The following is a 27,188-nucleotide window of genomic DNA, read 5'->3' on the forward strand; positions in this document are numbered from 1 at the left end:
CCCCTCTCCAAAATTTTAGATGAAAGGGCTTTTGGATTTTGGATGACGCTCCGAATCACGTGTTCATAGGAAATACACTCGCTATAATTTTTTTGGAGCTGCCTCGTCCTGCATCGCCGACCATAGTTGTTTTGCCGTCTCCACGCAGTGTGGCTGAGGGGTGGAAAGGTAATGTAATGTAATGTACCTTGCCGTGGTCACTGACGGGTTCACGCCAGTTCACCGGGTTCACTTGAGGAGAGCTCCCACCCCCTGCTCGCCTCCTCTTCTTCTCAAAACGCAACGATCGGAGCTAATCCAATATTATTCATTTATATATTAATGTCGGATTCCATTTTTCCCACCGACTGTTGAGGTAAGGACACATCTACTCTTCCAAAACGCGAATAACTCATTATTGGCGAGGTGCGATCTCCAAAGTTGTTTACTGAAATTAAGCCTCGCTATTGAATATTGCATTTTCATCTGGTGCTGTAGTCAAGGCAGTTTATATGAAGTCGCCAATGTATAAAATGGCGACAGTAGGTGGAGGAGGGGGGTGGAGGATTTTTGGGAATATTCATAAGGTTATATAGAGTGCCAGATCGCCTTTGGCAAGTAGGCTTCGAGGCAGTGTGTTGCCCCACACTCTTGTGAATGGAGTGAAACGGGTTAACTCGTCAGTTTGTTACAGTTACAAAAGCGGATCCGTCTGGCTGAATTTGCGCTCCTTCTCGCGCTATACAATGTGGCGTATCTGCTTATTTTATTGCACAACGCGCTGTATTTCCCCACTGTACCGTGAGTGTGAGTGTCCTTTTAGTTGTGAAATACTTCTGAACACAGTGCTATAGCAGTCTTATTGACTGATATAAGAAGCCTCCGAGTCCATAGATGATCAAACTGCATGCCAAGTATCAGTTTTCATCTATTGATCGCTCACTGTCTACACATTTCTTCCTCTTTCCTGAGCAAAAAGGTAGGCCTGTATCTCTATGCACAGGACTCTTTTTCTTTCATTTCCTCCTCTTCCTTTTGCCAACATGTGCTGCTGCCTTACTCTCACACACACACACACACACACACACACACACACTGAAACATATACAGTACAGTAAGGAGAGCTGCTCATTCCAGGAGCACGCAGATATTTGGCAAAATGTGGAGGCATGTATTAAAAATACCAGTTCGTGTACGATCACATTTTCTATCTGTATATTTACCCAGCTCTGGATGCCATGTGTCTCCCTCTGCCTTTAGGGGAGGGACCTCTGTGCTGACTAATGTTGCCTCTGTTGATGATGTGTGAGTCCAGTGTCCATAACACAAGTGACAACAACATATTATTCAAGCAGCAAGCTCAGGCATGGATCGTTGGCAATTTTTTAAAGGTATTTTAATTATTTAACCATGTAAGCTTGTTATATATAATGTAGGTCATGGAAATGACTGTGCAACATTTCTGCCACTGAAGTTTTCCTGAGAGAGTTGCTGTTTAGACTATGGAGAGTGACTTCAAGTGTGTTTAGTGGACATTTCTGCATTCCGATTAATTTTCAGGCATGTGTTATGTGTGTGAAGACCGGCTAAACAAAGGTAAATGAGCTCTTGCTGTGCGGATCCGGCAGATCGGGTTCAGCTTGGCCCAGTTTGGCCCGGTGAGTTCAGTGTTTGTGGAGGATTTCACTCCAGCAGGACGCTTACACTGGGGGAATGTCAATTCCCTTTGTGGATCCCTGGGAACAGTCTTCCATCTCCCTTCTCGGAACTACTCTAATGAGGCCAGGCATATTGCCTTTCATCCCTCACTCCCTGCAATTAGGCACAGCTCACAGTTTTCGTTATGGCCACAGCGGAGTGTGTATACACAGACACAATGTAGCCCACTCCCCTCGGCGAAACAGCGTCTCTGCACATGCCACCTCTCATATTTCGGAATACTGTACTTTTCAGGATTTGGTGTTCTGATTTCTAACAACACTTTAGATGTTATGTTTTTGTGCGCCTCCCACAGTTCAAAATGAATTCCCTGCCAGAGAATACCAAGGGAGGTCATATGGTCATGATTTGCAGATTTAGTTGACATGGAGTGTATAACATTCCTTAAGTTCAGAGAAGAAAATCAATCCAATCTAATGCCAACCAGATCTATTTTACAGTCGTTTTTATACAAACAAGCACTCATGATAGCGGCATACCTCATGATCCTAACAAATTGGGAGAAAATTCTCCGAACCACAATGCCGAGTCCTATTTTCCCACCAGAAAGGACGGCGTTCTATACAGGTTCACTTTTATTTGGATCTTTCATCCTTTTTGGTATTGCTTTTGTCATTGGATCAATGTCGTATCGAAGTCCAGACCACTCAAAAGCCTCACTAAAACGGCATGTTTGCACAGTTCCAACCAAAAGAAACGCCCCAGCGATGAGAGGGGGGAAAAACCTTGGGACTAGTGGAGAAAGAGCCCCTGCCACTTTCTCTGTCCTGTGCAAGAAAGGTTTGGTCAGCAGGAGCTGGCATTTGCCAGGCTTTGGCAGTTATAGGAGGCTGTGATGTCAGCCATTTTAGGATGGACAGTACAATGTGTGGTATGCCGCCATCTTTCTTCCTTTTCTTCTTAAGTTGTTAAATGAATGCCTGTAGTCTTGGCTACAGAACTGAAGAAGTTATTCATCAAAAGTGATGCATGACTCAGATTTTTTTTCTCTGCACACCATGGTTTATTTGTCTGTCATTCATCTGGGCCACAGATTGAAGGGTTCGGAAAACAATGTAAGATTACAACAGTGCGCGTTCACACAAAAGATGCTCAGACAGGCAGAGTGCAGTAGGTATGTACTGTAGCACCTCTGTCTCCAGGCCTATGCACTGATTTAGCAAGACAATAACACTGACAGGAGGTCATTTGCAGCGTGTATGGCTGCATTATTTCTTTTAGTAATCTCTGTCATAAACATAAGAACAGTGGAGCTGAGATTTTTGTATCGCTACGACCCGATTAAAAAGAAAAAGCCAAGTTGTTGTTGCGGACCTCACTCAAAGTTATTTGAAAGAGGCTTGACCCATAAATGGACTTTTCAAAGATGGCTGGCAAAGCATGTGGATTAAGTTTGTCTTGCACCGGATGCAGTCCAGGGAAGTGTGTGTGTGTGTGTGTGTGTGTGTGTGTGTGTGTGTGTGTGTGTGTGTGTGTGTGTGTGTGTGTGTGTGTGTTTGTGTGTCTTGAGGTTGGTGGGTGTGGGCGAGTGACTCCGCTGTGTGTGTGTGTGTGGCGTGGTGGGCAAGGGGAAGAGAGGGGTTGCCATGGTGATGTTAACACATGAGTGGCACCACCGACCGGTCTCCCAGTGGATGAGGCTGCAGTCATGGAGGTAAGGGGCGTGTGTGTGCGTGCATGTGTGTGTGTGTGTGTGTGTGAGTGCGGAGGAGAAAGAGGAAGACGAGATGGCTGACAACACCTGCATCACAGACATTCAGACACTTACACGCACACAAAAAAAAAATGTAGAGCGCGCAGTGGAGACGGAGTATCCACACTGAAGCCACAGCATTTCTTCAGCTGGACGGACAGGCGGTGAAGACGGCTTGAACTTGTGTGCTGTATTAGCACTGTGCTAAGGACCCTGATGAGTCTGAATTGTTTTTCAGCACACGTAACACTAGAGCCCGACACTTATTCATGCTGGCAAACATACAGTGCCATTCACGCAAAGATGTCCCCAAACTGAAACCTGTCCACCCTTACTGTCAATACAAAGCCCACATTAGTCCACTGTGGCAGCATAATGGGCACAGGAGACACCCAGGAAACAGAACAATTACAATTCGACATTCAGCCATCTAAAGGCTCCCAGCGCTGGATCACGTTTCCCTTATAAATGAGGCGCCATTGTTCCCAATCTCTTCTCTGTGCAAGACCGTAATTGCTCTCTGGCTTATATTTATTTTGTCCAGCTGATCCACTTGCATGACGTTAATCTATTTAATGGACATTGTTCCCAAAATGTTCCCGCTAAACAGATTTGTTGATCATTCAAATGTATTTGTCAGGAGTTCCCCCTCTCTGCCCAAACCCTCAGCGGACGGCGGGTCATTTTTTTGTCAGATTTTTTTAAGCGGACTCTCAAGACAACAGCAGATCACTGTCAAAGCAAATTACATGCAAAACAAATGTTTTTAGAAGTGACAGAATTTAAGCCTGTTTTTTTTCCCCTCTTCTTTACACATCAAGAGACTCCTTGCCAGTTATTTATTTCAAAGAGAAAAAACATTGCAGGTGCTAAATGTCGCGGAGGTGAGGAGGGGAGTGTGTGAGGAGATGTGTGCCTACGAGATGTCAGCGGGGAGGAATATTGAAACAGCAGAGCCTGTCATCATCATCATCAGTCATCCTCTCACTTCAGTCCCAAATGTCTGAGTTTTGTCTTCCTTTGTCCTTCCTCCTCCAGCCTTCACATTCTCATTCATGTGACAGGTGGCACAACAAAAACGCCAATCTCTATTTGTTAATGTCAACTGTAGGTGACCCAACAATCTGTGACTGAATCAGTGCACTGTTTTGAATTAAATTCTAATGTTTAGCAACCACTTTGCAGCCTTGCCTCCCTTTCCGCTGGTAGCAGCTCGCTGTAGATCGGGCATGTTTTTTCTGTTGAAATATTGTAATTACTGCAGCAGTTTATGAGGTGATGAAAGGGAATACATGCTGCTTTCTTTCAATTGGTTTTGCCGAAATGGGAGTAGCACACTCAGCCGTTTGCCATGTGAAAATATAGAGAACATAATTAAATATTAATGAGATGTAAATATAATATTGTTATGGAAATGACAGTGAAAGAGCACATAAGGGAGGCCCTCCTGTACATCTTAAAGCTGCTATTAAATGAGGCGGAACGTATAAATCCCATCAATATTTAAACCTAGACTAATCCCGTTTGTTTTGAAACGCTTGGTTTTTTTGGGGTTTTTTTTTAAAGTTGAATGGTTCACATGTGGTTTTAGTTCGGCGAACAAGGCCCCTCTGCTTACGCTAAGCGTGGGTGTCCAGAAAGCACGTCTGAGAGCTCTGCCACTTTCCCTCACTTCAGATACGACTCCCGTGGTCCGCTGAGATGAAAAGAGTTTCCTCCCCCTGTGCCACAGATCCAGTGCCAGCACAAGGACATACGACACACTGGGGACAGTTATCGTCTGAGCGTTGTCTACCTCGTCGCTGAAACACAAGGCCTGGCTTTTCAGAGGGAACCATTCAATGGCTCCCTGTCTGGGAAGCCCTTGTCTTGTGTCTGATTGCACGTCTCACTCGCCAGATAAAGCAGCCCATTCTTTTGATAGGTGACCTGATTCTTTATGTAACCTTTCTCAACTTTTGGCTTGTCTTACTTCTGTACTAGGCCAGCATCTGTATCGTCACAGAACGGCCCCTCTCGGGGGCTGCTACCTCAGCCACAGCCAACCACCGGGACCAAGTTACCTTCTGCATCACTTTATTTTCTGAAACATCCTGACATGCGGTGTGCTGTCTGTGGGACAAACAAAATGAATCACTTCAGCACAGCTAAACTGAGCCAACACTGATTTGTTCTATAGCATAGTGACTTCTCTCACACAGTTGTTTCAGATATGCATGACTACATCCCTCTGCTGCGTGAAAGCCGACTTCTAAATCCCTCGTTCAGTGGAACAAACCCAATGAACGCCATGTCCTCAACAGGGGTTAATCGAGTGTGCCATCAGAGGATATCATGACCTCTCTGGCGGCAAAACATACAGCACATGCCCGCGTCTGGATGCAGTGAACTGGGATTACTGCATAAGATGCTGGTGACCTACTTTTTCTGTTGTTTGTTTGTTTTGTTTAGTTGTTGTTTTTTTTGTCAGAAATCAGCAGCCTTCAGTAGAAATTAAAAAGAGGTAGATACAAGGAGGACGTCACAATCTGTCTGGGATCAGTGTGTACTGTTGGGCAGTCATTTGAGGGTTTTTAATTCTGGAACAGGTTCATCTTTTATTTACCATCCAGCCGGCCATGGTGATCATGCACGTGGATGCAGTAAAACCAAAGTCTGTGAAAGTGCTGTTCACTGTGTACAAACGCAGCATGACAAAAGAAAATGTGCTGAAAGTATGAGAAATTCTTTTCTTTGTGTAGAACAAAATGCAGTTTGAGATGTTGAGGTATGCTGGATTTCAACAGGAACCATGTTTTGGGTGATGGTTGAATTTGTGCAGCTGATGTTTTCCCCCAAAATGATAAGCTTGCAGGAGAAGGCAAAGCCTGAGTGATTATGGATAGATGATAGATGATAGATAGATAGATAGATAGATAGATAGATAGCACTTTATTGTCCGTGTACATGGAAATTTGTCTTGCAATACAAGCTCCAACAATCACAACACAACAACCTAAAAACAAGAGCTAAAAAACATGGAGGCATCAATAAGACATACATAGATACTTAATTAATATGATAATTGATGATTAATATATATTGATGATAGGATGAGACTAGTTTTTAGCAGCATGCTGCACATCAATGCTTCTCCAGTCTCGGAAAGGAAGATGAGAGTGATATACAGAGGCTGTGTGTGTGTCTGTGTGTGTCTGTGTCAAGGTTTATGCAGAGGGCAGAGGGTGCAGAGCTATGTCTCCACTTTGATACTTTTTTTTTCTCATCATTTCACGTCATCGTTTTCACGTTTTGTTCTTTCCAGTGTTAAAATGACTATAAAAACCAGCTGTATCGCTAATGAAACACTGACTAGAGTGCATCCTTGTCCTACAGACTTTGTTAAATATTTGTGCCTTTGTGAGAGAACAGAGGCATGTTTTTCACTTCATGATGCGGAGAAAAAACAGGAGAAATGCTGAAGACTGCAGAGACAATCCGTATCCATCCTTGTGACTAGAGTGTTAAAGGAAGGGAAAGCCAGTGGATGTGGTTTGCTAATGGATGTGTGCATCCAGTGATTGTATGTATGCATGCATGCAACGCCATGCTGCTTGTTGAACACGTGTAGGATGAAATGGTTTGAGCCTGCAGCTTGTAAAAGGCTTCAGATGTGTTTGCAGTAACCTTCTCAGACCTTATGAGAATGCTCCAGGTCCTTAACTGAACTGTTGTTGGCTGACTGCTGGGAACACACACACACACACACACAGTCACCTGATTTCCCCTCTTGACACTGCATTATGTTGGAAAGGTACACTGTAACGTCCAATGTAAAATATATGGCTCCCATCCAAGTGTGGCAGTAAAATGCTCACTCACTACAGCAAAGTCATTTAACCTTCATATGTCTGCTCTACAATATCAAACCAAAGACGAACAAGACAGCATGGCCCACAGCATGTGACAAATTTTTAACATATAAAAAAAGATGTCTCATTCTCCTGTAAAAAAAAATCACCTTATTTAAAACAATAATACCTATACATAGAAAAAATAAGTTTACCAAATATTGTTTGGAGACAAACGCATACACCTGCGTGCATATTTTTGCATATTTGTGGTTTCTGCAGACAATGTGGAACAGCTGGTAGGGTTAGATACACCCAGCACTATCATTTTGGAGTGGTGAAGTGTATCCCTCTCAATAGGTGCTAAATCCCTAAGGTAGTGATGCGTGGATGATATTTATTTACTGATATTAAGTCTTTCCTGGAGCGAGGCAGGTAGCATCTGGCAACTAAGAACACTAATTCAAACAGCATATCACATTTATTATTATTCTATTTATTATTAACTTTAGCTTTAATCTTGGTGCCAACCAGCATTTTTATTACGTGAGTTGTGTTATTTTTACTAAAATATAATTCTGTGGACAAATGCTATCCCTTAATAGAAGAGCCACACGTTGTAAATTCAAGTGAAGAACCAGAACACGGACAGGCTGCATTGATTGAAGGAGTGTGTGAGTGTGGTGCCCTGAAGAATTATTTATTTTTATTTATTTTTTTGTAGATTTTCTTGATTTATTTAATGTTATATATTTATTTTTCAATAATTAGGAAATTAGTTAAATGTGATTTTAAAACTTTAATAATAATGTTCAACTATAAATCTGCTATCCATATACGACTATTATGTCATTTTGACAATGTTCAAGTACCAGATTGCCATTTCTTTTTCTGTAATTACTAAATTAAAGATGGGCTCTCTCTCTCTCTTTTGTACTTTTTCCTCACAGGTTCCCTGGGAGCTGTTAAACTTGTCCATGTGACAGGAGTCCTGAAGTGGCAGAGGGCATGAAGAAACACTGTGATATCATAGTGGCTGGTCCATGACACTAAACTCCATTCAACCCTCTCCACTCTCCACCCGCCCTCCGTTCTCATCATACCGGACAAGCAATCACTCACACCATTTACACAAAGCTGCACAATGGCCAGCAAGAGGAAATCCACTGTACCCTGCATGATACCATCCAAATCCAAACATGTGCGTGAGGAAATCATACTGGGCTCGCTACCAGAACTCCTACCAACGATCCCAGAAGACAGCATACTCAGCATCTCTGGAGAAGAGTCCGGCCATTTCTCTCACAGCTCCTCCAAATCCGAAAGTGGCAGCGAGATGCAGAAAGGAGGTACATACAGCTGCCCAAAGTGCCGTTTCGAGTCCAGAGATCTAAACTACTTTTTGGATCACATGCACAACTGCCACTTAGACTTCAGGGCCCAGCCCACTTTCTACTGCCTGAACTGTGGGGTATCAGTCGTCCGCTTTGAGGCTCTGGCTCTGCATAACGCTACCGCCCACCCTAAAATAATGGAGGGCTTGGTGACTGCCTCCCTAAGTGTCAACAAGAGGGATGGAGTAACAACAGTGGAGCAAAGTCTCTTCACAGACAGTGGAGAAGACAACAGAGAATCTGGGATCTCCCTCACCAAAACACCAATTGCAAAGATGATGAAAGCCAAGGGGGAGCACAAAAAGATTGTGGTTTCTCACACCGTGGAGGTACGGAAGATAGACACTGGAAAGGATGTAGACCCCAGCATGCTGACAAATGTGCCTGAACTCCAAAACGGGGCTCTCAGTCTTTCTGGCGCCCCAGCTATGCCGAGGACCACTGTCGCTCATGTGACTAAGACGACAGTGTCCAACCAAGTCTTTCACCAGCACACTCCCTCCCTTTACTCTCCCCCCTCCTCTTCTTCCAATAAAGACCTTCCAAAGGTGATGATCCCTCTCAGCAGCATCCCCACCTACGATGCCGCCATGGACACCAGCAGCTTTCTCAAGACGTCCTTTGGCAAGTTCCCCTACCCGACCAAAGCCGAACTCTGCTACCTAACGGTGGTCTCAGAGTTCCCTGAAGAGCAGATCAAACTGTGGTTTACTGCCCAAAGGCTCAAGCAGGGCATAAGCTGGTCTCCTGAAGAGATTGAAGAGGCCAGAAGAAAGATGTTCAACACAGTGTTCCAGGGTGGAGCACCTCAAAAGCAACCCACTACACAACGGCACGTTAATCACATTGTAACCCATCACACTGTCACTGCCCATCAAGGCTCAAAAGGACCAAACTTTCAGATGGCCAAAGTTCCCTACAACAATATGAAAACCAGGCCTGTCGGAGTTATGGCCACACAGGCAAGCATGTCAACCAACCCCCATGTCACTAGGGTCTCGTATTCTACTCCAATTGTCCCCCCAACGTTCCCATCTGTAGTCAGAACAACACAGGTACTGACCAAGAATACTCAACCCACTGTGGAGCTAGACAAGAGCAATGGCCTCAGCCTAGACATGGCTGGAAGCAGCGGTTGCGCCAGTAGCACCAGCAGCAGTCGAAGCAGCAGTAGCAGCAGTAGTTGCAGTAGTAGCAGCAGCATCAGCAGCTATTCCAGCAGCAGTAATGGTGCTGAGACTGTCACCCGGAAAACGGTGCATAACAGCAGCCCAACCAACAGCATTAACAGCATTACCACTTGCTCTACCAACATTAGCAATAATGATGAGCGCTGTGTTGCTGACACCAACGGGAAAACAAATGTCCAAAGCAACAGTTCACCAATCGGATTGGAAGGTTCAAACAGTACCAAGAGTCAAGTAATCATCGATAACACCAGCAAATCCAACATCACCTGCAACAGTCATAACAGCAGCATCGTCAGTCCACAAGAGCAGGCCCACACCGCGAAGCCTGACGTTGAACACAAAAACTACATCCACAAGACCAACAACACCAGTATTAGCAATGAATACCCCAGTACTACCTGTAATGACAGTGTCCCTAACCTGAACCATGCCAGCAAATCCCCAACTGAAAGCACCAGCACTACTGTCATTACAAAAAGCAGCTCATCTATTTTAGATGAGGGTAAATGCAACAAGGACTTTCCCATAAAAGGCATGTCAATCTTACAGCAACTCATCAAGGAGGAGGACCCGTTTGCTAGAGACAGAAGCTGCCCAGAGCGGAAAATTGACCCCATCAAGATCAACTTCAAGAGGCTGAAGATGAATGAACCAGATACTACATCTGAGATTGTACACCAAGATCATAAGTCTGATACAGTTGAGGATTCTGCTTCTCAGCCGTCTTTCTCCCCCCCCTGGGCCAACAAGACCCCCCAGCAGCTGCACATCCTCCGACAGATTTTCTCCAACACCCGCTGGCCCAGCAGTCAGCAGTACGAGGACTTAAGTGTCCAGACAGGCCTTCCCAAGTCAGAGGTGGTGCGCTGGTTCAGCGACAGCCGGTACAGCCACAAGAATGGGCAGCTAAAGTGGCTGGAGACCTATCAACGACCGCCCACAGTAACGGTGGACGTGAGCAGCCACGGAGATGCTGAAGCCGAGTCTCCAAAGGACTCTCCAGTGGCCAAAAATAAACTTGTTGAGAAAGACATGAACAAGCACCTTGAAGGAGATGCAGGACTAAACTCAGGGCAGCGGGTTGTGTGGCAGGATTCATACTCTCCGCTGCTTGGTCTGATGGCGTCCAAAGGGAGCGTCGAGCGAGCCCGAGCTGAAGAGTCAGCGCAGCCAAGAGACCAGCAGGATCCCTGGTCAGAGAGAGCAGAAGACCACCAGCAGCCAGTGGCCAGTCAGTCACTCATTGAAAAACAGACGGATGCCAATCAGGCCAGGTACTTCAGTCATAATGCTCGAATTACAAAGTGTGATAAAAGCTCGTAAAGTAAGATACACTTCTCATTCACAGTGCCTTGTGATAATTTACAAGCATAGTGCTATTTATCCATCAAGAAAGCAAAAACAATGTAAGCCAGGTGGAGTGATGAAAGCATGACAGCTTGTTGTTTGTAGTCATGGTTGCATGATGTACAGTAAAAAGGAAGCAGGAGAAGTGTGTACAGGTACTCATGCTGAGTAGCTTATTCAGATCAATCAAAGGTCTGTGTTTAAGAAGCTATTTTTAGATAAGTAGGAGTCTGGCCCGTTGAATTATAGATTTAGAGCGCATGCTAATATATGTGAATAAATCATGACAATTGTCTTTGGTGAGATGGATTTCCAAGAGGCAAGTTAACCCGTACACAGGCATCTTTTTACAATGCTTCCTCCCAGTACCTCACATTACAATAGAAATAATACAACAGGAACTTTTCAATCAGGTCCTCACGATTTGTGTGTGTGTGTGTGTGTGTGTGTGTGTGTGTGTGTGTGTGTTGCTGATAGGGATCGCCTGAGGATGGAGCTACTGGAGGTGTGATGAAGCAGGCCCAATCTCGCCAGAGGAGCATGATGTTTAAAGGCTGGCTTGCTCCCCTGGCCGTGGTCTAAAAAGAGTGTTCATAATGACAGCAGATGTGATTGTAGCTGGACCGTTGGACTCTGACTGTAACTGTGAATACCCCCCACCCCTCCTCCTCCTCTTCCATCACTTCCTGCCATCGTCAAAAGAAAGAACTTCTCACCTTTGAGTCCTGTGATGTTTAAGCATTTCATGCTTCTTTGTGGTTGTGTGGGGAGGGTGCACAATGAGGTCAGTACGAGGGATCAAAGAAAGAGAAAAGACGCACACTGACTGGAAAACTGACTTGAATGAGCAAAGATAGGATAGGATAGGGCTGAGAGATATTGTTTTGGGGTCAGAGGGAGAAATATATATATATATGATTGAAACTGCACTAAAGAGGGTTTGTACTGACTGGACAAACAAGACGTGTCAAGGAAATCTTATTGTTGGCTTTGTGATATTTTTTACTTTTTTAGCAACCAGTACTTCAGCACTGCCTTGAATTTTACTTTTTCCGTTATTTGTTTTTTCAATTCTATTTACTCTTCTATAGTCACTGTAAGTCCAGATGCAATCAAACATGGTTTATTTAGATCTGTATAAATGTTGGTGATCACTTTGCAGTTCAGCTACCGCAAGAGACTATATACAATGCACTAATGAAGACAGCAAGGCTACAAATCCCACTGCCCCACAGTAAAGGTATTGACAGCTCCGTCAAGATCAATACACTACACTGCCCTGCAAACTGAACAGAGAGAAGCCTGTCACGCTAATGTTGCCTTACTCAGCTCTGTCCATGTTTATATGACCTGTCTGTCCGTCACCTTGCTTTCCAGCTACCGTGCTGTCCTGAAAAAAAGTAGAAAAAAAATAATATACATACCAGTGCATCAATGGTCACTGTTCGTCTATATCTGTGAAAAAAAAATCTTGTGCTGCTTTCTGTACACTTGGAGATGTTTAACTTTAAGCTGTCATTATATCTAATATTGTTACTGGCGAAATGTTGTTTAAAGCTAAATTATCAATTTGATCCCTAGACACTGACAGAGTGAGATATTGTGCTAGCTAGAGAGCCAAATGAGGAGATCTTTGCTCTCCTCTGAATTTTCTTGTGTTTATATAAACATACAGTCACTACATGAATCCTATTAAGCTGCATCTTTGTCAAGCTGCTAATAGCTAAGAACGGTGCTATACCATCCAAAGTGAAATTGGAGGTTGATCTCCTACCAGCAGTGTATGCACTTGTGTCGAATGTTACAAATTTATTTTGGTTTGAGATAGTGGAATCTGGACTTACGGTGTTATGATCACTTTTATGAAATAGTCTGATCATAAAGCACTGTTGTATCATCCTTTCTACACTTCTGAATCTTTACAGAATAAACTGAATACTCACCAAGCAGTAACGTGGTATTATTTGCTCAGCACCTTGCACCAGGAGTGAATATGAATTATGCCATGGATAACAGTCAAATTATTCAGTGTGATGAATGTGAAAGTAGCATGTTATGCACTGGGATTGAAGAAATGCACACAGCCCCACCTGCTGGTAAGTAGTTGACAATACAGTTTGTGTTGAAAGCTGAATTATGAGGAAGGAAATTTTAGTTAGTTTCCATGACAGGCAATCATTGCAGAAGAACCTATTTATTTTGTCTGCAATGTGTATTATGAGGTATTTTGCCTTAGATATGTATGCAGATGGTGAGCAGAGCTTCTCTATTCAATGAAGGGTGTGCACTGTGGACAAAGAAAAGGGTTATAGGCCAGCCAGATGTTACAGGGAGAAATAAAAACCTGGAGGTCATCACAGGAATGTACAGGATTGCAGTGATTCCAGTCACACCACAGCTCAGTTTCCAACATACAACATTCGGAGTATTTTAATGTAAAGGATTAGATTGGGTGGTGATGGCGCAGTGGATAGGACACATGCCTTTGGTGTGGGAGATCTAGGTTCATTTCCCATTGCGATAGATCAAACTGTGTTCCTGAGCAAGACACTTAACCCATAGCGTGCAACCTCTGACATAATAGCAAATACAGCATTTGTAAGTCGCTTTTGATAAAATCGTCAGCTAAATGACATGTAATAATGTATTCAATTCTTAGAACTGTTCATTTGTCTTTACATTTTAAACCTTACATGAGTCACAGGCTGAGGACCTTCAGAGAAAGTGTAAGCTCGTTTCAGACGATCAAATGATTGACTAAGCAAATATGAGGACACTAACTCAGGCAAGAACTCCAAGATGGCTGCTAGTCCAAAAGCAGCTTTGCTTGGGGGCATTGACGTGGGATAACACTTGTCTTCAGAATCCAATCCACTGATATATTCAGAGTAAATTTCTGATCAATAGAAATGTGGAGAGAGATTTAAAAAAACAAACAAAAAAAAAAAACAAAAGGACATAGTACATTTACTTGTAGGGTTTTATTTATTTTTCAACCTACAATGAGCATAAAACTAAAGAAAACATGATCAAAGGCTATGACAAAAAGTAAAACAGGAATAGGATGTTGACTTTACAGCTACTTACAATTTTCCTATCATAAAAGTGGAATAAAATGGAACTGAATTCACATTAAATGTTACATTATTTTATCCTCAATCTTTACACAATTAAAAAAAACTGTCTAAAATTGTAACAGATTGGTGATTTCTTTTTTTTTGGCAAAGTTGATATCCCTCACATATCCTTCGGGGAAGAAAAACACTTTCATTTAATGACTTTAAATACATCATAGCATTATCTTCAAGTAACAGATAAGGGAGTTTTTTTCTTTTCTTGAGACATTAAATTAAGTTAAAAATCGATGTAGACACAGAGCTATGCAGAAAGATTCAGAGGATGCTTACGACTAAAAGGATAAAAATGATTGGTTCACATTTACACTGAAAAGAAGTCCCTGATGGAGGCTGTAAAACAAAATTCACATTCTGCTTGCTTAAGTAAATATTGACATGGTTGCAGTATTTCCCCCCCCACCCTCTGCCTGCCCAGACAGTCTTTCATGCTAAGCAATTCAACATAGTCCAGTTTAAAATATTCACCCAAACAATTTCATGGCCAAGCCGTCATACACACACATGCGCGCGCGCACACACACAAACACACACACTCAAAAAGTAGAGCTCACATTTCCATTTCCTCAAAAGGCGCGTGGGTGTAGTTAAGGAGATCATTCGATTTAACTTTGTCTATTAAAATATAGAATTCATTAATAATACATAGAAGGGCTAAAATACAAAGCAAGTGAACAGAAAATAAAATGAAAGCATTTTGTTTCTGCTGAATACAGTAGCTAGGACCACAGAGTTCAAAGTGTAGGCATTGTCAGGTTTTGTCCCCGAGGAGGGAGGGAGACAAGGTAAAAAGGTCTTCCGATTACTGGGACTATGCCTTGATGCTCTGTTGTGAGTGTAGTTCAGCCTTGATGCCTGATCTCAGATCAGATGTTTAGACTACCCACAACACCCTCCTGCCACTTCATTATGGCCTCATCATCTCGTCTTACCATGTCTCTGTTTTTTCTGCTCAAACTGTCTGAAATTCCTGATCAGGTCTGGCCGTCAAGCACACGTCGGTTAAGCTAAAAGAACAATTATCCAATAAAAAAAGTGTATCATAGTTTAAACCACAAATTGGGATTTAAAATTCAAAGTCCTCATCTGCCATGTCGATGGCCCAGGCAAACTTCTCACGCTGGGTTTTGTTGTAGATCTTCTCCACTGGAATGCCCCACTTCTTACACCTAGGACAGACAATGAAACAGAAATGACAGGCAAATATTATTTAAGCACCATGTTCCTCATCGTATAACCTGTGCATCTTTGTCCAACAACGAAATCAGGGGAGGGACAGTCAACCCCAATGTCAAAAATACATATTTCTCCTCTTACTGGTAGTGCTATTTATTAATCTCTAGATTTGTTTTGGTGCGAGTTGACCAGTGTTGGGCATATCGGCCATAGAGATGTCTGCCTTCTCTCCAATATAATGGAACTAGATAGTACTTGGATTGCGGGGATCAAAGTGCCAAAAAAAATAATTACATTTGAAAAATGTAACTGCTATGTCTTTTGATTTTGGGGTGAACTTTCCTATTGAGCAACATGAGTAAAATGTTTTCCTAATTTTTCAAAATATTTTTAGATCATCATCTTACCAAGCCACAGAGATGCGAGGGTCCAAATAGTTGAGCTTGGAAGTGCCAAGGGCAATCTGCTTGTTCTCTTCGCGATCGGTCGCCTGCACCTCCAGCTTCATCAGTTGCTCCTCTATTCTCTGAACCGCCTTCTTCTTGGTCTCCACGGCCCTACAGGGGAGACAAGCGCCACACGAGGTTATAACTGTGGTGAACAGGGTTGACCAGGGAGACAGCATTTGGTCTATAGCAAACCTTTAGACACTTACTTTTTTGATTTTTCATCTCTCCGTACTTTGGCATCAGCCTTGGCGCTCTTCAGTTCTCTCTTGGCATCAGAAAGCTGGTCCCTTTTAGCATCAATCTAAGAAAAAAAAAAAGAAGACAAAGTGATTAGTCTCAAAAATAAAATGGTGTATTGAAGGACAAATCAATCCCATCGAGCTCTTTCTAGACAAAAATCTTCATTTTTCCCTTAACATTCCCATAAATTATTTTTGCTACTGCAATGTAGAAAAAACATTTACCAATTTCCCATTGAGCCAAGTCATACAATGAACAAGTTCACATTGGGGATATAAAATCCCTACTTGAACTTGATGTTAAACAATTGACAAGATAGCATTTCATTTAAACCTGCAAATGAAATGTGAGATATAAACTAACCTTTATCGCCGGTTAAGCAAAAATAAAAGTGAGTGTCAAAGAGTAATAAAAAAAAAATAAAAACATGTTAACCTTAGTCTGCAGGTTCTGCATAGACTTCTCAAATGTCTTTGGTGGAGCCCTCTGATGGTTACACAGGATAGCCACAGCCCTGTTGGCCCTGTTGTAGGACAAGATCTTGGCTGGAAGGTTCTCATCCGCTAGAGAGAGACAGTGTGTATACTGAGATTTCTGTATGCAGAATGATTCTTGACAGTAGTCACACCCAGATTAAAAGCTTATATCATCACATCTAAATTGTTACTACAAATGTGAAAGGTCAGGGGACATGCGCACATTCTGGTTGGCATCTGGTGTGAGATGCCAGGTGACATTTCAAAAATTAAAGATTTTTGGTTTACATGAGATTGTGTAGATAAAACATTTGAGTATATTCAAATTCAAGCATATTCCCAACCTTAAAAACGTTTAAAATGAAACATTTCCCAAACTTTGAAGAATTTGTATGAACACTGTACATGGGACTAAATAAAGATGGATTTGAGCGGTTTTAGATCCTTTGACTGCAGGTGGAGACATACCACTTGTGAGCTGCTTTAACTGTTGTTGCAGGGTGATTGAGGCGTTGTAGGTACGGAAGACTTTGGCTGTCAGACCGTCCATCAGCTCCTGAAGATGCTTGTTCAGAACAGAAGTCTGGGAGGAAACAATCATTGTACAAAGATTGGTTTTCAGAGTGGCAAAAGGTAGACACCAGTTCATTTAGAAACCGTCTCTCCAAATAAACATTTATGCAATAGTGAATTTTCTGCCAAAATACATTTTAAAATGAAAGATTTTATAGTTTCTATTCCCAGGTTACGTTTTGCTTACATTAAGGCGATCAAACAGGTCATCGTCAGGCTCCTTGTTCTCCATAAACAACTGAAGATTCTTAAATACCTAGAAGAGGCAGAACGCACATAAATACAGAGGCAAAGTTTGCACACTTAAAATGAAAAAGACTGCTTTACAGTTCTTACCCTTTTCTCCACAGGGACTTTGTTGTAGTAGCGGATGGAGTCTTTACCCAGGAAGTCAAACTCCACCACATACTCTTGACCATCGTTCTCTGGATAGAGTTTGATGTGTTCAACTCTCAGCGAGCAGCAGCCCACGGTGTCTGCAGTCTCTCCTTCTTCCTTCTCATTACCCGCTCTCAGAGCCAGCTAGAGCACATCAGGACAGCTGGATTAAAGCCGTTTTACAAAGAAATTACCCTCTCTGCAGCTGGTGTTTACTGCACCCGCTAATCCCCACTTGCAAGTTACAGTTATTGTTAAAAAGCAATTACACAACATTAAACTCCCTAGAGCTATACACTCAGGCAATGTCACTAGTAATAATGCACCTCACCTTGTCGATGAAGTAGAGTGCCACAGCCCTCTGTCTGATTCTCATCTCCTTAGACTTCCAGTCTTCGTGGTACTGGGTTCTGATACGGTCCACACATTTCTTCAGTCTACGAGCCGTTTCATACTTCTGCCAATCCTTCTCTCCCTGCAGACAAACAGAGTGGACAAATGAGTAACTAAGGAACTAGATGGGGCCATGTTTGTTTGTCAAACATGCAAACAGTCTGAACTTGTATTAAATTAGTAGGTTGTTGCACAGTACAGCAAGTAATGTGACATTGCAGTCTCAATATTTACATTCCAGTGGAGCCCACATTTTAACATTGTCAAGGTTTTGAAAGGTCACAATGACTCTGGAATGGCTAAAGATCATTTTTAAACCAGGTCAAAAACTCCTTTTAGTGCAGAACTCGGCCCACCTTGATCCTAGAGCTGGGGTTCAGCATGATGTATTTGATGGAGCCTTGAATGTTCTCCGTCCACGACACCAGCCAAGTCACCTTGTTGTCATGGCGAACCTCTTTCCACTTAGTGCCTGGAGGTGGCTCTGGGTGCTTGGAATCCCTATGAGGAGCACAGAAAATGAGGAGCACAGATTTAAGTATCATATACTCATCTAATCATCCATTCACCAGTATAGGAAAATAAAAAAACCTTCACTCACTTGCTGCAGTTGATGATGATGTCTTTAGGCCTGATGCGCCGTTTGAGCATGCCCATCTTAGGATGGTCTCCACGGCCGCGGAACAGCCCTGGGGGCTCAATGCGGAAGTTAGCAATACGCTCCCTGTGGTTGTCCATGATGCAGAAGCCGTACTCTTGCAAGAGGCGCTCATTCTCCTCCTTTATTTTCTACAAAGTGTAGGAACAAAAACACATCAGAACTCTGGCTTGTTCAATAATTTGAAGTCCGTGTCAAAAAAATCCCTACTGCATCCAATGTGATTCAACACATTGGAAAGTGAAAATGGGTTGGATACTTTCTCCAGGTACTGCATTTAAAAGTGCCAACATTAGTTGCAAGGTAATTTGGTGGTACGAACCATGGTTGAATGGTTGCCGTTCCAAACAATTGACTTTATTTTTTGAGTAACTGATTTATTTAGATCCTCAACTGTCAATGTGTGGGGTAAAGTAATGTTGAGTTAGGGCCAAGGGCTGGTGTGGCTGACTGGCATTTTATCAATTTTACAACTACTATGTAATTAAACAAAAAGGCAACACAGGTGAGACTGCTTTAACTGTTGCAGGGTGATTGAGGCGTTGTAGGTACGGAAGACTTCGGCTGTTAGACCATCCATCAGCTCCTGAAGATGCTTAAATGATATATTGTGTGGCCCGCTATTTTAGTCCCTAGTTGTTTTTTTTTTTAGATCAATTTTTTATCATTCATATTTTTGAACATACAAATACAATTGAACAAGAACAAAAACTCTTGCCCACCCTCTGCGGTCTCCAGGAAAACAAAAAAAACACTGAACAAATCACACCTTGCCTAGTCACTCTCCTCTAATTCCTGTGACACTGAGGTCATTAGGACTGATACTTGTGCTGCTGCGTTTCTCCATTAGGTCTATAGTCGATGATTTGGCTTCGTTAATCCTTGCTGTAGAGAGCTCAAGCATAACTATGTCTAGAAAATACGCCAACCACTGTTTTATACAAAGTGCCTAGTTTTGATATATGTAGTAGTTAAGTTTACCAGTTTCTCATCCTTTGTCATGGCCTTCCTAGCTTCAGACTGAGCCTTGAAGTAGTCGCTCATCTCAGTGAAGTTGCACTTCTTCAAGTCTGTGAGCTTAGCCTTTTCCTCTGCATTCATTTCCTGCATTAGCAAAACATGGTACGATCACAAAACAGAAATCTTTGAACAGTTACTCCACACGACTCTACACAGATTTATTATCACTCAAAGTTGCATTTTCTTCCTACCTTCCTCCAATCTTTAAAGAAGTTTTTGCGGAAGATGTCTTTTGTGGTGTACTCATGGTCCAGCATTTTGGCAAAGAACGTGGCAACCTCTTCTGCCTCTGGGCTGAGCTTCATGTGCTTACCTAAAACCGTGCAAACATTAGGTGCGTTTGTCCACCACTGACATGCCATCGCATGGTTCAACAGTATAGCCCTTGACTAATGTAAAAGTTGAGTACTGCCGGAGGGAAATAGTGTCTTACCATCATAGTAAAATTTGACATGACTAGGAAGAGGCTCATATTGTGGAGCAAACACTGGCCCTTTGTGTTCCAGAAACTTCCATTTGCTGCCATCTGTGTATCTCTCTTCTTCCCACCTGGAAAGCAACCAAATAATTTGTGTAATGTACTTGATCCAACAATAGCACGTAATACATCCATACACGCTCCACCCCGACGCTGATTAGCACGTATATATCGTACATCTGGTTGGCATGGATAACTCACCATTTCCACTTCTCCTCTGGCTCTTTCTTTGCTTTCTTTTTTCCATCAGTGACTTCTCTCTTGTTTTTTGTCTTTTTGGGCTTAATGTCCTAAAACAAAAAAGGGGAAGAGAAACCAGCATTTTGCTCAAAGAAATCTGGCAGTATCAACACAAAAAGCTCAAATTCTTCAGGTACTTCCCTCATTTTGTGCTTTAGACAAAAAGCCCAATCCAAGTTGGCAATCTACATCTGGCCTTTGCTTACCTCTTCTTGTTTCCTTTTCTTGGCCTTCTTGTCATTTTCAGTCTTAATTTTTTTGGGCTTGAATTCAGAGCTGAAAAACAACTTGCGTTACAAATTTGGTCACAGATAACTACAAATACCCTAATCGTATGAAATAGACACATGGAAAACATGCATGAAGTCTAAAGGCTACTCACTCATTATCATCATCCCTTTCCCTTTTTAGGGACTTCTCATTTTTAGGAGAGTGGTAAAAATTATCCTCAGGCTCAGACTTCACTTGTGGAGGGCTGCAAAAGAAAACAGAAATTACGTCATAAAAAAATGCTGCAGGTAGCATAAATATTCATACTTAGGTGAAATGTAGAGTGATATAGATTCCAGACATACCTGGCGAAGCCATTCTCCTTTTTGACTTTACCATCAAGGGACTTCATCTGAAAAAAAAAGTTGTTAAAGTACAACAGCAAATGATCACAACCATGTCTGCATAAAAGCTAAATCAGCAGTCGTCAAATATTGTCATTTTGATGGTTAATCATTAAATATAAAACAACCTTTGTACTTTTCTGCATAAACATAATTGGTTGGCCCTGAGTGGTAAATATCGTGGACTCAGCCTTCTATAGCACTATATGATAGGAGTGTCCAAGAATCAATCAATTGTACACCAGTTGCCCTCAACATCCACCCATTGAGAGACCAATTGAATATACAGTCGTGAAAAAATTAGGACACCCATGCTAAAGTTGACTAAAAAGAGGAATAATATTAAAAAAAAAAAAAAAAAAATCTTTTGGAAATTGATCTTAATAAAAAAAAGAGGAAAAATCCAATCTTTATAAGGACACCAATTTTCTTTGTGAATGAATAATGTATCTTAAATAAATAAATGTTCTTCCTTAAAATACAGGGGGGCATAAGTATAAACATTCCTATGTTAAATTCCCATAGAAGTAGGCACATTTTTATTTTGAAAGGCCAGTTATTTCATGGATCCTGGATACTATGATCCTGATGCAATTCCCTTGGCCTTTGGAATTAAAATAGCCCCCCCACATCATCACATACCCTTCACCATACCTAGAGATTGGCATGGGGTACTTTCCATAAGATCATCTCTCAATGCAAATCAAACCAGCCATTAGGCTAACTGAAATAAAAAAAACATGCCAATCTCTAGGTATGGTGAAGGGTATGTGATGATGTGGGGGGGCTATTTTAATTCCAAAGGCCAAGGGAACTGTATCAGGATGCATAGTATCCTGGATCCATTTAATAACTGGTCTTTAAAAATAAAAATCTGCCTGCCTCTATGGGAGTTTAACAGGGGTTTATTTTACTTATGCCCCCTGTATTTTAAGGAAGAACATTTATTTACGATACAGTATTCAAAGAAAATGTGTGTCCTTAAAGATTTGATTTTTCCTCTTTTTTTTTTTTAAATTAAGGCATTAAGATCAATTTCCCAAAGATGATTTTCTTATTCCTCTTTTTAAATCAACTTCAGCATGGGTGTCCTAATTTGTTCACATGACTGTATACATGTTATACAAGTTTAGCAAGAGCAGTAAAATTGCATGCACAACCACGTGTGCCTTCTTCAATGAATTATGTGCATGGTAATTCACCTTTTTCTCCTTGTGCTTGTCCTTGTATTTGTCTGTGCTGCCATCTTTGTGCTTCATCTTTTCCTTCTCATTGTCTCTGTGTTTTTTGTCAGACGGGTCCTTGTGATTGCTAGTTGTTAAGAACAAAATGTAGGTTGTTTTACCCGTTTAATACAGAAAATGTCTTGTCCACTTAGAGCAAAAACCTGCATTTGAGTATACACACACTACCTGTTGCCATGCTTCGACTTCTCCCGTTCTTTATCCTTCTTGTGGTCCTTATGTTTGTGTTCCTTCTCTTTATACTTGTCTTTATGCTTGTGAGAGTCTGAGAAGAAAACGGTGTCATCATCTTCAAAAGTGAAAGATGTTGACTGAAAGAATCTAACAATGGACTGAATAAATGGTAGGATTGCTGTGAGCATACAGTAGGTACAATATTTGCCTAATGGCCATAGTACAATCGAATATACAAATGGTAAAGATGAAAACATGCACTCCACTCAACCAGGTGGTAATGTGGACCCCCCCCAATAGTTTTAAGTAAAAACAGGATTGGCACACAAGGTCTAAAAATGCACCACAATTGGAATGTCGTGCAGAATGTCGACTGAAAATCTATTACATAGTAGCACAGCACCACCTACTGCCCATTGTTTGAGACAATGAAACATGGTCCAAGTGAACAAGGTAGGCATTCACCCTCTTTAATTTGTAAACCACAGCAGGAGAAAGAGAAAAAAGGAAAATCAAGTCAACATGCTTTAGAGGGTTCAAAGCTATAGACCTGGGGTGCTTTTCATTACGCTAACTCATGCTTTCTCGCATTCTCTCTCTCCCCTCCTGTAACCCAGAAATTGTTTCCCCATCGTTTCTGCCATCATGGAGGATCTTCCAATCCCTTAATGCACCCCGAGGACAGGGGAGGCTTTTGGAGGGGCTTTGAGCAAGAAGACAAAGTCAAAGTCTTTTAGCAAGTGGCGTGACATAAAAGCCCAACCTTTATATTTTTTATCTTCATTTTAAATTGTCAACATACACATCTAAAGAAAATCATTAGACTAGACCAACTTGTGTTGGACGACTAAACACGAGGGACAATAAGTGCACTAAGGAACACGGCGACTTATTCACCGTATACCGCAGAATTAGATAAGTCCATACATACCCTTCTCATCTCCGTGTGTGTCGCAACTGTCTGACGCCCCCACCACTAGCCTAGCTTAGCACAGATCCTGGAGATAACTGGCTCCATCTAGCCTACTGCTCCCAATAAGTGACAAAATCACGGGAGTGATAGAGTGAACACATGAGAAGCGCCGTGGTGAGGAGCAGCGGTGCTTTTCAGGTGTTGCACTAATCACCCCACCCAAGTAGCAATGATTCGTCTTCTGAGAATATAGTTCACAGTATATATACAGTTAGATGGCTGTGTCTCATGTGACCTTGTTATTTGTACACACTGACCGTACAAATCACAACATGTAAATAGGAAGAGGTTGTGTTATTTTGTCACTTATTGGGTGCAGTAGGCTAGATGGAGCCGGTTACCTCCAGGATCTGTGTTAAGCTAGGCTAGTCGCAGTCACTAGGATGAGTCCGAGTTCCAACACGCACAGAGATGAGAAGGGTATGTATGGACTTATCTAACTCTTGGGGGGGGATACGGTGAATAAGCTAAAGTACCAATAAGTCAGCGTGTTCCTTTAAAAACCATTAAAGATATTTCATACATTCGTTGTTTGGAAGCCATTTTTTGCAAGGAAGAAATCATTGACAGTTTCATTTCTTCCAAAAATACAAAGACTTAATTTACATTTGTGAATGTGAAATTCGTCGAGTTAAATTACATTAAAGGAAAAATGCATCAACGTCTCTGTCACTTTAATTGTAACAATAGTTATATAGTAACAAGTTAAATCTAAGAAAGAAACTTAAAAATAAAACAGCATATTGAAAAGCACACCTGGTCACAAGCAGAGCTAGCAGGTAACTGGCTAGTCTATTAACAAGTTGTCCATATTCCCCTGGTATGCCATGTGTTGATCATGAGTACTTTCTTCTAATAAAAACACAAACAATCTTGGAGCTTTACCTTGATCGTTACTTTTCTCATTGAAACAAAAGACAGTTGATTTGTGCCGTCCTCAGATCTAAACCAAGCCACTGATGTTAGATATGACCTGTGTGACTGACTAGGGAACACATGCTAAACTATCCAAAACGTATGCATAAGAGTACAATTGGTAGTAGATAAATGGGTGAGCGCGCTGACAAATGTCAATTGAGCCAGGCCATAGTTAAGATGCTCTCTTTCAGACTGTTCAGTCTGAAGGGAATGAATACCAATCTAACTAGAAATCAAGCCAAAGCCCTTTATGCCCCATCTCTGATGAATAACAACAAATAAGGATGACTGTTAGAGTTGTCTAGATGATTTTTTTTGCAAACAACACACACACACAACAAAAACAAAGTCAATATCAGATAAATTATCCATGCTTGGTTGCTGGAGTATTTTTTGAAGGCGCCTCAATAATTTCACTGAAACCAGACATACTGAATACTTTGTCCAAGGTAGTAGGCGTTTAAAGTGTATACCCTAGACAAGTTAGTCCTGGTTAATTTGTATAAATATGGATGGTGTATTGTATGATTGATATAGGTTTCTATAGCTTAAACGGCCAAAATCATAATAGCATTACAAACCCTAAAAACGGGCTCACTTGATACTTTAAGATATTGTCAAGATGATCTAATATACAATACCTCGTTTAACTTGTGTGATCATCAATTCAAGTTGATGGCATGTGCTGACTGTTAAATGTGGCCCAAACTTAAAACAGGTGTACTCTCTCTAGCTGTTAAAAAGCGTTTACTGTCATATACATTTATGAAAAAATAATACAAAAAAAGAGAGTCGATTCTTGGTCACTACGTAGGTTCTTATTGAAGCCCTATGCCTTCGCATTTCTCCTTTACACAGCCATCTGCACTTCACAGCCTGGGTTCAGCTTGCAGTAGTCAGGCCGCTACACCGAAAAAAGAAAATGGCGCAGAGACTAAGTCCTCAACCCCCAAACCCTCACTTTCAGGTGGGAAATATGGTATTAAAAGTCAACCAACAAGACATTCCAATACGATAAACAGATAAAACACCTCGAGCTGTGTACCAATAATGATTAGAATCGAGAAAATAATTTGCGGAAATGCTTTTAATAGACCTCCCTTTTGAACAATAGGCGCTTGTGAGTGAGACAGAGGACTTAGTCTCTGGACGCCATTTCTGTCCTCTACTGAGAACTACCGTAACGTTACATTTGATCAGTGAAGACGTGATAGATATAAGGGAAATCATCCTTTAACTTGTTAGCTTCATGTCACAAACTTACCATTGAAACGAGACCCACCGTCAATCTGAAAAATCAAAAACAGTTGAACGTTAAATGTCATAATGGCTAATACGCCGGCTAACTAACTTTGAACTTGCTGGATTGAAAAGCGAGTTTGTTAGCTACCCTGCTAGCTAGGCTAGCTTCCTACGCTGGCTGGTAACATGGCTGATACCGAAGCCGCTACGGCTAACATTGGCTAGCTACAGCTAACGCCAAATTAAATGTGGCGTTAGCCCACTTTGTCTCGGAGTTCATGCCTATCCACACAAACCTGAAAGCTAACTAGACAGTACCTCTCCGTAAAATTACAAATAAAAACGCGATGAAACGTGTCAAGACGCTGTTAACAACAATATGAGTTGGCTTAACATTACAAACACACTCGGTTAACCCGCGCTAGCAGGCACTATTCACAGTTAGCTAGCTAAGTTACCTTGTCAAACCAAGCAAATAAAACGGTAGCAAGAAATTGTACCCGTCAACCACAAGTGATGACATTACCTGGTCCCCACTCATTTCCTAAGCGTTGTTTGATTGAAAACTCAAAAATGAGTAACGTGTAGGGTTACCACACACCGGCGAGGAGATGTAGACAGAATGAAGAAAAGACACAGTTGTGTAAGCGATGAAGTCCCAATTGTACAGTAGTGCGCATGCGCCTCAATTTAAATGGTAGATAGTAGTAGCTCCTCCTCCTCCTCTTGACCAAAACGTGTTGCTCTTCGGGCCCACGATGGTCACACTGTCCTGAGTGATGGGTACACATGTAGCCTATCAGGAGCACAAGCTGCTCAAGGTTCAGTACTCTACTTGTGTATCTGTTTGTTGTTTGTATTCAATTGATCTGAGAAGTGACAGCAAAAGGATGAAGCAGCTCTTTGTACATATTTGTAGTAATACTAATAACATTCCTCACCATCATTATCGTGTCTGAAGAAGCCTGTTCTTTCAGATAGGATATATACCCATCCTTATGTCATATACACATTTGAATGATTTCAAACATGGTGTAGGTCAGAATGTGTGGCATGTAACAGACAGGAGCTCTTGCCCTCCACAACCCTGAAAGTCAACAGGCCTGTCACTTACAGTTTTCTCAATTACTAAAACACAATTTTTGAAAATTGCTCAATTTTCTGAAAACATTAAACACAAAACCTCATCTTCAAGCACTATTTACAAAACCTCAGACTCCTCTTGCAAAATGAAACTTTTGCCTCAAAACAGTTTTACCTGTGTTCAAAATTAAACACTGCTCTCAAATCATAAACAAAGTGATCAAAATGATAAACACTATCAAGCAGTCAGTAACGTATATGTTCAAAACATATAGCTCTCAGGGAGAAGTACATTTTTAATCCCAAAACAAATTTCATATTTTTCCGTCATTGTCTTTAGATGAACGAAAACACGTTCTATCATAGTAGCTCAAAACTGATCAGAGAATTACTACTCTGCTTTGCTCTTTGCAATTTTTTTTGTTCTTCCTCCTCCTTGTACCCCTATTTTTACAGTACTGTACCCTGCATCTCACAAACTTGTCCTTTGTCTCTGTGATACTGTAATTCTTGTATTTTGTTGATATGAACCTGCAACCAGTCAAAATCTACTGAGCAGTCAGTACTGTTGGA

General features: G+C 41.7%; 2 protein-coding genes across 6 annotated transcripts; one reads left to right on the forward strand and one right to left on the reverse strand.

The window, feature by feature from the left end:
* Positions 1–42: 42 nt before the first annotated feature.
* Positions 43–13,101, forward strand: zhx3a (zinc fingers and homeoboxes 3a). Of its 3 annotated transcripts, XM_078247829.1 has the most exons (4): positions 43–355; positions 1,240–1,370; positions 8,172–11,079; positions 11,630–13,101. In XM_078247829.1, exons 3-4 carry the CDS (start codon positions 8,366–8,368, stop codon positions 11,661–11,663), a joined length of 2,748 nt encoding a protein of 915 aa, XP_078103955.1. In that variant the 5' UTR covers positions 43–355; positions 1,240–1,370; positions 8,172–8,365; the 3' UTR covers positions 11,664–13,101. The 3 variants fall into 3 exon arrangements, with proteins under 3 accessions (XP_078103955.1, XP_078103954.1, XP_078103956.1); XM_078247828.1 differs by lacking the exon at positions 1,240–1,370; XM_078247830.1 differs by lacking the exon at positions 1,240–1,370 and having other exon boundaries at positions 43–168.
* A 1,013-nt stretch (positions 13,102–14,114) lies between these two features.
* top1a (DNA topoisomerase Ia) lies at positions 14,115–26,227 on the reverse strand. Of its 3 annotated transcripts, none has more exons than XM_078247835.1 (21): positions 26,132–26,227; positions 25,555–25,579; positions 22,394–22,490; positions 22,184–22,292; positions 20,943–20,989; positions 20,750–20,842; positions 20,574–20,643; positions 20,329–20,417; positions 20,083–20,198; positions 19,841–19,962; positions 19,611–19,733; positions 18,573–18,760; positions 18,328–18,472; positions 17,910–18,053; positions 17,537–17,722; positions 17,388–17,456; positions 17,096–17,210; positions 16,587–16,714; positions 16,118–16,212; positions 15,870–16,019; positions 14,115–15,455 (listed from the first exon to the last, which is right to left on the reverse strand). In XM_078247835.1, exons 1-21 carry the CDS (start codon positions 26,210–26,212, stop codon positions 15,353–15,355), a joined length of 2,295 nt encoding a protein of 764 aa, XP_078103961.1. In that variant the 5' UTR covers positions 26,213–26,227; the 3' UTR covers positions 14,115–15,352. The 3 variants fall into 3 exon arrangements, with proteins under 3 accessions (XP_078103961.1, XP_078103959.1, XP_078103958.1); XM_078247833.1 differs by having other exon boundaries at positions 26,059–26,170; XM_078247832.1 differs by having other exon boundaries at positions 22,394–22,514; positions 26,059–26,170.
* Positions 26,228–27,188: the final 961 nt, after the last annotated feature.

Source organism: Sander vitreus, chromosome 4 (assembly GCF_031162955.1).
Source record: "Sander vitreus isolate 19-12246 chromosome 4, sanVit1, whole genome shotgun sequence".
Lineage (NCBI taxonomy): Eukaryota > Metazoa > Chordata > Actinopteri > Perciformes > Percidae > Sander > Sander vitreus.

What these genes read in the sequence shown, in the direction of transcription:
- zhx3a (XM_078247829.1), top strand. Translation starts at nt 8,366, where the DNA reads ATGGCCAGCAAGAGGAAATCCACTGTACCCTGCATGATACCATCCAAA. An exon ending in ACGGATGCCAATCAGGCCAG is followed by an intron (nt 11,080 to 11,629) that starts GTACTTCAGTCA and finishes TGTTGCTGATAG; the next exon opens with GGATCGCCTGAGGATGGAGC.
- top1a (XM_078247835.1), bottom strand. Translation starts at nt 26,212, where the DNA reads ATGCGCACTACTGTACAATTGGGACTTCATCGCTTACACAACTGTGTC. An exon ending in CGGTGGGTCTCGTTTCAATG is followed by an intron (nt 22,491 to 25,554) that starts GTAAGTTTGTGA and finishes TTTTCTTCTCAG; the next exon opens with ACTCTCACAAGCATAAAGAC. An exon ending in TGACAAAGGATGAGAAACTG is followed by an intron (nt 18,761 to 19,610) that starts GTAAACTTAACT and finishes TACACTTTGTAG; the next exon opens with AAAATAAAGGAGGAGAATGA.